The sequence below is a fragment of the Galeopterus variegatus genome, unplaced genomic scaffold, assembly GCF_000696425.1.
Source record: "Galeopterus variegatus unplaced genomic scaffold, G_variegatus-3.0.2 Scaffold1955, whole genome shotgun sequence".
Lineage (NCBI taxonomy): Eukaryota > Metazoa > Chordata > Mammalia > Dermoptera > Cynocephalidae > Galeopterus > Galeopterus variegatus.
In genome coordinates, this window is record NW_007728066.1 from 40486 (window position 1) to 52508 (window position 12023).

Below are 12023 nucleotides of genomic sequence, written 5' to 3' on the forward strand. Positions count from 1 at the left end.
CCGCGCGCGGGCCGCAGCGTCGGGACGGCCACGTGAAGCGCAGCCCGCAGGCCTCCACCAGGCGCGGGCGAGGGCGGGTGGTGGGTGGTGGGTGGGGTCCTCTTTCCATGTCCCCTCCAGATAGAGGACGGAGGTCCAGGGGGAAGGGCGGACACCGCGCGGGAGCCCGTCGCTGGTGAGGCCGCGCCCCTAGAGCTCGCCCTGGGGTGCCACCGTCAGAGGCCAAGAGGCAAGGTAAGGGCGGCTGGTGGGAGGACAGACGCCTCCGGCGGGGCCTCTTGCCTTTCTGCTGCCTTACTCTCCAGGGGCCCGAAGGCTGGTCTGGGAAAGCCAGGGTGTCTAGGGAAGTCACCCAGGCATCCCAACTCCCAGTACCAGGCCTAACAGTGCCCCTTCCCTTCCCTGAGTCCACCTGTACCCTTGCTTTCCTCAGGGTCTCCTGAGTCTTAGCTCATGCAGGTCCCGGCCAGACTCCAAGGGAGAGGTGGAGGTCTCAGCTCACGTCGCCCTGGCACCAGGCCTGTGCCTTTCTTGTCCCCACAACTGCCCCAGGTGCCAGGTGAGCAGTCGGAACTCGCCAAGGCCTCATGTGCGTGGTGGCATAGTCAAGTCCAGGCCTTGGAGGACAGGCCGTACAGCTGGCCAGTGGGATGGGAAGACCACACCTGACCCCAGGTTCTTGCTGCCTGGAGGTCAGGCTAGCAGGGAGCCTGAGGTGCAGCTGGCACTGTGTGCACGGTGTGTGTGTTTGGGCCAGCATTTAGCACTGCGAGTGTGTGAAATAGGGCACTGCAGGAAACTCCAGTTTTCTAACTGCTCCCAAAAAATCTGAGGATGCCAAACTCTGCTGCTGCCACTAACCTGCTGTGTGAGATCAGGAAAGTCCCCTAACCTCTCTGTGCCCCAGCTTCCGGTGTGATGGGACACTACTAAACCTCACAGTATAGTGAAGACTAAATGACACACCGGAGATACTAGCAATTAACCATTTATTTTATGATTACTGCCCTTTTCTGGCAAGTGACTGGTTTCTGTTACAGTGGTGATATAAAAATTTCTTCCTGTTTCATTCATTTAAGTTTTAAAAGGTCTATTTAAGAGAGAATATTAAGCAAATAATAGCTCTGCTGGCGTTAAGATGCAGCGGCAGATGGTAAGGACAGCAGAGGGGGGAGCCAGCTCCTGGTTAAAATGCTCCTTACCATGACCTTCCTGGCCCTGGGGAGCCTCCAGCTCACCCCAGCCCACCCAGGACCCAGGGATTCCAGGTCATCGCATCACCTGCCGGTCCCACGTCTTGTCTCAGCAGCATTTCTGAGTCTCTTAGAGCTGCATTCCCTCCGTTGTCCCCTAGCCCAGGAGTCCTCAGGGCAAGAGGCGTGGCCCCCTGGGCTACCACCTCATGGCCAAACTTGAAATAACATCTCAGCCCATCCTTGTCCAGAGATGTCCCTGGACAGTGGGGTCCCAAAAGATGACAGGGTCTTGGGCCCTGGGGTAGGAGAGTGCAGAAGCCTGGCTAGAGGCCAGGGCCTCAGTAGCTTCCCTGAGAAGACGCCCTCTGAACCCGCTTGCCCTGTCACAGGGACTCAAATTCATTCATTCAGTCAGTCAACAGATACCAAACTCCCAGCCTGTGCTGAGGCTCCAGTGGCGAGAAGGAGACAGATACAGTCTCTGCCCTCGAGCTTACATTATAGGTGGGGGCGTAGAAATGGTAAGATAATACCATGAATGTTGCTATGAGGATGATACAGCAGGAAAGAGGATGGTAATGTGTCCCAGGTAAGAGGGTGGTGGGGCAGGCCTCAGGGAGGAGGTGACATTTGAGCAGAGTTGTGAAGCCAGGGTGATATCTGGGGAAGGAGTTTCTCAGGCACAGGAACAGCCCTTGCAAAGGCCCTGCGGTGGTTTTCCAGTTGCTGTTGCTAACTAACAAGTTGCCCTAAAATCTGGCAGCTTAAAACAACCATTTAAATTTCACTCACAATTTTGTGGACCAAGAATTGAGGTGGGGGCTTGGTTGGATGCTTCTGACTGGGGATCTCATGCTGCTGGAGTCAGATGGCAGCTGGGACTGCTGGCATCGGGGGATCGCCCAGGCTGGGTGTCCCGGACGGCTCACTCTCACGCTGGCAGGTAATGTGGCTGTCGTCAGGGGGCTCCGCTGGGCAGTCGACGTGAGGGCGTCTGTAGGGCATAGTCCAGCCTGGGGCATGGGACTGGGATGCTCCCACCGAGCCTGGCTGTGCGGCCAATTCCTGACCTGGCCTGGGGCTACGTTTAATCCTCAGACACACCTGAGGAAGTAGGTACTGTTGTCACTTTCATTTCACAGATGCAGAAACCGAGGCACAGCGAAGCCAAGGCACTTACCCAAGGACACACAGTTAGGGAGTGGGACAGCCAGGGCTCGAACACAGCGGTCTGCCATAATTAACCTCTGTGAGGTCCTCATTCTTTTAAATAGCTCGATAGTGTTTGTTTGTTTATTTTTAAATTAAACTATTTATCTGGGATGACTAGGTTCATGTGTAGCTGTCAGAAATAATGCAGAGATCTCACGTGCCCTTAACCCAGTTTCCCCTGTGGTAACATCCTGCAAAACTGCAGGATGATATCACAGCCAGGACGTGGACATTGATCCTGTCCACAGGTCTTCTGTACAAGGGTAAAAAACTATTTTTTAAATGTTTAAAAAAATTTTTTTAAACTCGGGAGATATCACAAAAACTGTTGGATCTCTGGCTTCTCTTGAGCCATGAGATGATGAGGCCTCCTGAGAAGCAAGTCCTGAGACGAGGTTTCAGTACAGACAGCAGCAGCCACGGGGCTGCAACCCACTGCAGGCAGCTCGGCTTGAGCCCGCTGGGAACCCCAGGGGACAACGCCCTCCCCAGAGCTCTTACTGCCTCCCCCCAAAGGCAAGGGGCCTGGGGCATTCATCCACCGACTCCCCACGGTTGCTGGTTGAGGGCTACTCCTGGGGCAGGTCGGGGGCTGCCGATTCTCCAGCCCTTCCACCTGCCCCCTCACTGGGAAGAGCCGGCATGGGGTCACCAGAAGACCTCGCACAGAGAGACACAGGCGCTGGCCACTGCAGCCCAGGCCATGTGCAGGGCTGCCACAAGGATTTCTATCTCCTTGGCTCTGCCCCTAGGGCCCACAACAGTGCCTGGCACAAGAAAGTGCCCATTTAATCATGCTTGAAAGGTCAAGTGAATGGATGAACACCGGAAAGCAAACAGGAGTGCGTTTCTGCCCACTGCCCTTCCAGCGGCCTCCCTGCCGGTGAGGGGTGCGGCGGAGCCAGAGTGAGGAAAAACAAACTCTTTCCTTCTGCCTTCACACACTACACAGCACACTTCTGGCCACCAACAACCAGTTCTCCAGGGGACACCAGCTGGATGTCCTCTAATTCCATTCAGTTCAATTCTGACACTGCCCACCCGGAGATAGGGTCAGACCCCACAGGTTGAGGCTCAGTCCCACCAGACTGACCCTCCCTTCAGATGCCAGTTGCAAGCCCCAGGTTGCGGCCTGTGCTTCTGACAGACTGGCGCTACATTGGGGTTCCCATGACCCCCTCCTGGGGTTCAATTAATTTGCTGGTTCTGTTCACGAAACTAAGGGAAACACTTACTGACGTTTACTGGTTTATTAGGGCTGGCTGGTTGGCTCGGGTGGTTAGAGCGCAGTGTAATAACACCAAGGCCAAGGGTTCAGATCTCCATACTGGCCAGCTGCCAAAACAAACAAAAAAGATTAAAAAATAATAATAAGGATATTACAAAGGATACAGATGAACAGCCAGATGGAAGAGATGCATAGGGCGAGGATTGGGGGCGGGGATGTGGAGCTTCCGTGCCTTCTCCAGGCGTGCCACCCTCCAGGAACCTCCACATGATAAGCTATCCAGACGCTCTCTCAACTCTGTACTTCTGCACTTTTATGGTGGTTTTGTTAAATAGGCATGACTGATTACGTCATCGGCCATTGGGGATCAACTCAACCTTCAGCTCCTCTCCCCTCCCGGGAGGTTTAGAGGTGGGGCTGAAAATTCCAACCCTCTAATCACATGGTCGCTTCCCCTGGGAGCCAGCCCCTATCCTGAGGCTATCCAGGAGCCCACAAGAGTTGCCTCAGTGGAACGAAAGATGCTCCTGTCACCCAGGAAATTCCACGGGATTTAGGAGCTCTGTGAGGAGCTCCTATCACTCAGGAAATTACAAAGGTCTTAAGTACTCTGTGTCAGGAACTGGGGTCAAAGACCAAATACGGGAACAAAAGATGCTCCTAGAGTTCCTGTCTGCAAGGGTTTCCGGAGCTCTGTCTCAGGAACTGGGCAGAGACTAGTACGTGTTTCTCATTCTGTCACAATACCACACCAGCAAACGCAGGTGGCTAGAACCAGACCTCTGGCGTCCAGGGTTCAGGTCCCTGCTGCACCCCTGCCTGGTTGTGACCTTGGGCAAGTCCCATCTCATCCATACAACAGGACAGTGCGCCCTCAGGGTGACGAGTAGGTGAAAGTGAGCACACTCACAGGTGCTCCGAGAAGAGCCAGCGCTTGCAAGGGTATCTCTCCTTCACCTTTCCACGTGCAGGCTCTGCACCGGGTGTTCAAATGACCTCTTCCTAACCAACGCCCCATAGCCTGAGCAGTTAGTTACTACTCACATGTGTTAATTACCACCCACTTGTGTAGACTGGGACAGGGCCAAAGGGGTCAGGAGCTGAGCTGGGATCACACCCAAGTGTGTCACTTCCCCAGGATCACTAGGATTCAAAGGCGGTCACTTCCTGGCTGTGTGAGTGAGACCTGGGCCTCAGTTTCCCCATCTAGCATAGGGCTAATGGGTTTGGGGAAAAGGATCATCCCCAAGCAGATCCTTCTCAAAGAGCTTTGGGAATGGGGTGGAGCAGTACACACCTCAATGGTAGCTGAGGAGGGGACACCTGCTGCTGGGGGAACTCCTGCCACACCTGTTACCTCACAGGTGGCCAAAATGGATGGGGTACCCTGCGCTCAGGGCCATTTTCGATATCACATGGCTCTCCATCATCAAGACACGAATCCCATCACCTCCTTGGTGTAACAACCCCATAACACTGCCAAGCCAACACCAAATTAGAACTGCACCAGTGCCCCAAAGTCACATTCTGGAAAACACAACCCCATAAGGCCAACACCCCACTTGAAAGGGCAAACAGACCCCCACCTAGCCCAAGTGTCCCCAGCGTGAAGGCTGCCTCTCCCCCCGATGGCCCCTCCCCGAAGTCAACTCTGCAGCAGCCGCCCAGCGGCCAGTGACCCATGACCTGCACGTGGCTCCTTCCACAGACCCTGGGCCCAATGAGGGGCTGGAGGAGGTGGCCCTGGGGTTGTAGGTCCCTGCCTGCTGGGCCCTGACTACCCAGTCTCTTCCTGGCTGCCCCACCGTGCTGACCTCCGCCTCAACCTCAGCCCACATGTCCACCCTCCAGGCGCTGTGTTCTGGCCTGCCCCTGCGGCCTCTGCCAGAGAACCGGGGACGCTGGGCCGAGGTGCCCCATGCCCCAGTCAGGACCCCTGGCCTAAGCCCTGCAGAGGAGCAGGTAAGAAGTGACCCCAAACCTTGCGGGCCCTCCGGGTGGTCCGCGGTGGCTGTCCTGCCTCCTGCTCTCTCTGAGGGAGCTGAGCCCCCCCAACTCGACCCCAGCCCCGGCCTCCGGGACTCCCCGTGGAGGTGGGGGCGAGACTATCACACGCGGTATCTCTCGGGTCAGGCCACCCTTAGGTGCGGCATGACGGTCCCCATTTACAGAGCAGGACGCTGGGGCTCAAGGTCACTTAGCGGGTCGGGGCGGCTGCGGCCGAGGCCTCCAGTGGGCGGAGGAGGGTCGGGTGTGACGTGCCCAGCAGAGCCACCCATGCCTCGCCTGGCCCCGAACACCGCTCCGGCCCCGCCTGTCGCCTGTGACCTTCCTCCCGCCTCCGCAGTGCTTCTGCAGCGAGCAGCCCGAGGCGGGTCGCGGGCCGCCCGGGGCCTCGCTGTGCTCGTTTGTAAGCAGAGGCCGGACACGATCCCACCACAGGCTTGTGGAGGAGACTCAGAGAAATAACGCGGGGACACGGCCACATAGCGTTTTCTCCTCCTTTCTCTCTATTCGAAATATTCGAGAATGCAGAAACAGTGGAGAAAAAGTGGAAACCGCCAATAGCACAAAGGTTAAAAGAGCAACCTCACCACCCCAGAGGCAGTCGCCCTTCCGGAGGCCACCCCCTGGGATTCCTTTCCTCGAGCGCGTCCGCTGAGGCGGGGGTGGCGTGGGGCGAGGCCGGGGTAGGAGCTGTGGGGGCGGGGCCGGGACTTGCCCGGGGTCCGGGAGCGGCCGCGGGCGTCCCGCCTCTTCACCCGGCCACTCTGGCCCAGCTGGGCTGACGTGCCGGCTGTGGTGAAGGTTTCCTGCGTCGACCTTCGGCCACGTGCGCCCGACGCCGTTCCAGGTGTGTCACCTTAAGTTAGTCCCCAAGACAATCCTGTGAGGTGGGTGCTGTTATTAGACCCACTTTACAGATGAGGAAAGCCAAGTCAGCGAGGTGCAGCGCCTGTGCGACGGGCCCTCTGCTACACATCGAGGTGGGACAGTGAAGGCCGACGGCAGCAGCCTCTGCGAGGCCATCCCCGCCGGTGCGAGCCTGAGCCGCGGCGCGGTCCCAGGAGGTCTGGCTCCTGCGCCTGGCTCTTAACGTAGGTCCGGGCCAGAACTGGCCAGCCCGAGTGAAGGCTGGGCCAGCGGGGTGCAGGCGCGGGAAAGATTCAGACAGCCAAGCCAGTTAGATCGTGGTCATCATTTTTGGCAGAAATAATGCCATTCAGGAACTTTCAGTGGATGAGGTTTAAGAGTGAGTTACTACCCCACGATCTCACTGCCGGGTTGGAATGAAAATAAGCCATGGGGCTGATCCCTAGCTCAGTTGTTTAGTGCAGGGCCTTGTAACACCAAGGTCAAGGGTTTTTTCTCCCCCGACGGCCAGCCGCCAAAAAAGGCAAACAAATATAAAAGTAGGTCATAGGCTGAATACACACACACGCACACACCTGCTCTGTGAGCTGAGCAAGCTGGTTCTCTGCCAGTGAGGTGCAGAGCCACCCTGCAGGGCAGGCTTGCTCACGGCTGGGTACTGCCTAATCAGGGCTCTGTTACTGCCCGTATTAGCTTTCTGTGGCTGCTGTAACAAATCACCACAAATGTAGCTGTTTGGAACAACACACATTTATTCTCATACAGTTCGGGGGTCAGAAATCTGAAATGGGTTTCAATGGCTAAAATCAGGAAATACTAGTGAAAAGATCCTGATGTTAAAATCGGGCTTGTTCCTTTGTTCTCTTATTGTGTCTTGCCAGCCTCATTTTTGGCACAAATATTACATATCAGATTGTCCTGGTTTATGTTTACATGTTTGAAAAGTTCGTAATACATTGTTAGTAGCATTAAATATATTATATGGAGTTTTAAAAAATGCCACAGGGCTGTGCTCCTTCTGGAGGGGAGGGGCCGTCTCTGTGCCATTCTTGGGGTTTGGAGGCCGCCTGCGTGCCTCAGCCTGGGGCTTCTTCCTCCATCCTTGAACTCAGGAGCTTGGCATCTGCAAAACTACATCACATCACTCTGACACTCTGCTTTTGTCCTCATGTGTCCTCTGACCCTGACCCTCCGGCCTCTCCTGTGTTGGATTATGCAGGATCATCTCCCTATTCTAAGATCCTTGACTCAGTTGCATCTGCAAAGTCTCTTTTGCTGTGTAAAGTAACATACTAACAGGTCCTGGGGTTAGGACATGAACATCTTTGGGGGTGGGCATTATTCTGTCTACCGTACCATCAAGAGCCCAGAATCCTCTGGTACCAGCCCTAAGCCACTGAACTTGTTAGAGTCTTCTGCCTGTGAAGGCAAAGAAATGTGTTTGTGGGGCTTCTCTAGAATATTCTATCCAATTTATATGTCTCAACTTCTGGTTTCACCAGTAAGAACCCACTTGTAACATGCATTATGTGATTAACAAGTTACAGTTACACCAGTGAAAACCCATTTCTGACATTCTATGTGCTGTGTGGCAGGACCCTCTGGTGTACACTGAGATTCGGAGAGCTGAAGCGCTTTGGCATCCTGTGATAAGCACGCTAGGGGACACCAGGGGTGAGAGTTCCCAACAAGGGAGCCACTGCCTCTGTCTGTGTATTCTGTAGCATTTTAAAGTAAACTGAAGACCTGAGAACACGGGAGCTGTGAAGGCAGGTTGCGGTGGCTATTTGGAGAGAGGGGCTGGGGAGGAGGAGGAATCAGGAAACACTCCCCAGGTTCCAGCTCGGGGGTCTTTAAAAGAACAGGTGGGTAGAAGGTCTGGCATCTTCCTAATACACAGCCAGGTAGACGGTGTGAGAGATGAGGAAACTGCAGTGGGGTTGGGAGTGTGTGGGGGTAACCTGCCCAAACTCATAGCTGGTAGGTGAGGGCTTGACGCAGGCATGGCAGTGCCCACTGGTCCACGGTCATCAGGAAGTGACTGACCCTTCACACCACGCAGCCTGTGCTCGTGGGCCCGGCCTGCTGAGCCTCCTCCTCTGTTGAGGGTGCCGGTCTGTGGAGGCAGCTGGGCCTCCACACCGGGCCTGCCACAGGCCTGCTGCAGGATCCCCCGCAAGCCACCCACGGCTTGTGTGAGTGCCGTTTTCTCCTCCTCATGCTGAGAACTGCCCCAGAGCTGCTGTGTTGAATCCAGGCCGGCTAAAAGAACCTTCTTCTCCCACTTAAGAAAAATATATTGCACGCCTGTTACAAATGACTCTAGACATAGAGTGTGATATTTTGATATATAAACTTCTGTCCGGTCTTCCTCCTGCTGCTTTTCAGACATACAACTCCTAAAATCCTTAGACTCTCCAAAGTAATGTCTTTCGAAGGCCAATAAGCTGACTGGTGGCTGGCAGCCCCTAGGTAGCTTCAGGCAGGTACTGGGCACAGGAAAGGCCTGTGGCAGGACTAGAGGGCTGGGACTTTCAGCCCCAGCCCCAGCCTCCAGGGAGGGAAGAGGGGCTGAAGGTTGAGCCTCTGTAATAAGCCTCCATGAAAACCCCAAAGGTTGGGCTTCGGGGAGCCTCTGGCTAGTGAACACATGGAGGTTCCTGGAGGGTAGTGCCCAGGGAGGGTGTGGAACCTCCGTGCCCCTTCCCCACACCTCGCCCTGTGCGTCTCTTCATCTGTGTCCTTTGTAATAAAATGTGTTTCCCTGAGTTCTGTAAGCTGCTCCGGAAGATCAATTGAACCCAGAGAGGGGGTTGCAGGAACCCCAACTTGAGGCTGGTTGGTCAGAAGTTCCAGAGACCTAGACTTGCGCCATGAGTGGTGTCTGAAGTGGGGGCAGTCTGGGGACTGAGCCCTCACCCCGTGGGGTCTGGCGCTATCTCCAGGTAGACAGTGGCGGAATTGAGTTGAATTATGGACACCCTGCTGGTGTCTGCTGCAGCATTGCCGGCTTGCTCGCTGGTGGGGAGAACCCCAGGCATCTGGTCGCAGGTCTTGTGCTGGTCTCAGTGTGAGTGTAGAGGAGAGCAGACCGCTTTTCTACTCGGTCTGTCCTTTGTCCACTCACAGGGGACAGCATACTGAGTGAAAACATGATAGAAGAAGGTCAAGTCTTATTCCGCGGAGCGTGGTGAGTGCATCTGCAGCAATAGCTGCAGCTCACTGTGGCTCACAATTGAGTTTGTGTGTGTATATGTTACTTTCAAAAGCTTTGCTGGTAAGCTCTGATTAGCAGCTATACAGCACTGAAAAAGCACAACCTTCAGGGTGAGGTGTACCACACAGGACCTCGGGTGCACAGATGAGCACCCGCAGACCCATGGGCAGAGGGGGCAAGCACCACCGTGCCCGAGGTGCCCTGCAGGTGGCCGCCATCCTGCACTCTGACTGCACGCTTCAGCTGTGCTGCCTCTGAACTTCCCATCAATGGCATTATATACTATGTTCCCTTTTGTGTCAGCTTTTTTCACTGTCACTGTGTTGGGAGATTCATCCTGGTGGCTGAATGTAACTGTGGGTTGTTTGTCAACTGAAATCAAGGCCATCAAGGCAGAAATAATTCTGTAAAGTTTATTGGGAGCCAGCTGTGAAGATCAACCCGGGACATAGTCAGAGAGGTGCCCCGAAGCACAAACAGCAAAGGTTCATAGACAGGAAAGGCTGGAGACAGCAGAAAGAAAGAACAAAAAATGGATAGGTCATTTCAAAGTTACTTTCCTTGTATGGTGGGGACAGGGAGACAGGACAAAGGAAAATAACTGAAGAGTTAACAACAGGTGACTTCAGTCTGCCTCTTCTGTGTGAGGAACGAAGCAGAGGGAACTTTGTTATCGCAACTGTTGGAGATTTACACTGGCCTGTCTGGGAAGCTGGCTGTTACCTCTTTCTCCTGCCTTCTCTGAAAGTCAGACCACAGCCCAGGTGACATGGAACTTAGCGGGGCTGTTTCCATTTTGGCTTTAGTCTGATCTTTTGGGCCTAATGCAGGACCTTAGTCCAAAATAATGGCTTCTGACAATTTTTATTTAACATGTTCATTCTCACTGCTGACACCTGGCAGTTCCCAAAGTAGCATCCCTGGCCAGCAGAGTCAGCATCCCCAGGGAACTTGTCAAAAACACAAATCAGAGACTGGGGGTGGGGGGTGGGCAGCCCTTGGGGGATTCTGATGCAGGCTGGAGTTTGAGAGCCCCATACTGAGGCACACCCTTAGCCCCCTCCATAAGGGGTCCTGGCAGGGCTCCCTCTCAGCTCCCTGCTGGCACCCCTGCCCTGCTCACACCCCCGAAATGCTGGTGTCCTGGGGCCTGGCCCTGGGCCTTCTCTCCTGTCTCCTCTCAGCCTCACTCCAGCTCTCCCTGCAGTAGACATCTGAATTCACCCAGCTCCCCTCTCCCCTCACCTCCAGAGCAGCTTGTTAGCCAAGGATAGCTGGTTGAATAAATGACCTCGACATTCACCCAGACACCTGGGTGTCACCCTGGACCCTTGCCCTACCTTGCCCGCTCCCACCCCCAGACTCCAGTCTGGGTGTTGGAAGCAAGAGCTGTAAAGGGGTGCCAGGCCTCAGGTCCTCCTGCAGCTTGCAGGCCATAGCAAGGAAACAGACAGCCGAACGTCCAACATGAAAAGCCCTGAAAGGAAACACAGGTGGAGAGAGGCTGGGAGGCAAGCAGGAGAGGTCAAGACAGGTCTCTGGACTGAGAGGAGGGGGTTGTCCAGGAGGATTTGGGGTGGTGGAGGGAAGGGTTCATGCAAAGGCCCTGAGGTGGGACCAGAAACGTGAGGAATACTTGGAGAAGAGTGACCAGAGGGTGTGAGGGCTCGGGTGCTCTCCCCAGGGGTAAGAAGCCCTCCTTGGCCTCCTGTCCTGGCCTCAGGCTCTGCCCAGGCCTCATCAGATCTACTCCCAGAGATGCAAATATACCATTGTGCACTGCCTGAGGTTGGGCTGAGAACACAGCCTACACGCTCCTTGCCAGATCCTCCTGTCCTGGCCTCAGGCTCTGCCCAGGCCTCATCAGATCTACTCCCAGAGATGCAAATGTACCATTGTGCACTGCCTGAGGTTGGGCTGAGAACACAGCCTACACGCTCCTTGCCAGATTGGGCACCTGCTCGAGGTGCTTTTCTGTGCTTGCACGAGGTGCTTATGGCTGCAGCAGGTGTGCTCTCCTCCCCTTGACCTACATTCCACTGTCCTGCAAGCCTTCAGCAGGCCCCTCTGTGGTCCTTGCCTGGGGTCAAGCAGCCTGGTTCCTTGGGGCAGGAGGTGGTCTGTGATGAGCAAGAAGAGGGAGGGACTAGGTCTGCCTTCATGAAAGGGGCAGGCTGGGCAATCGAGGAAGGCTTCCTGCAGGAGGGGACATCATAGATGGCCCAGGGCAAGAATCAGGCAGTCTCTGGGTTGGTCAATAGATTTCTGAGTGGAGCAGAGGCAGATGGGGTCGGGG

The 12023-nt window shown here is 55.3% G+C and overlaps 1 protein-coding gene across 1 annotated transcript in view; it reads left to right on the plus strand.

The window, feature by feature from the left end:
* The first annotated feature begins 5472 nt into the window (after window positions 1-5472).
* Window positions 5473-12023, plus strand: part of UROC1 (urocanate hydratase 1) — a 34384-nt gene continuing 27833 nt past the window's right edge. Inside the window, exon 1 of the mRNA XM_008579798.1 lies at window positions 5473-5598. Coding sequence (XP_008578020.1) covers window positions 5473-5598 — 126 coding nt within the window. The remainder of the gene's footprint in view (window positions 5599-12023) is intronic.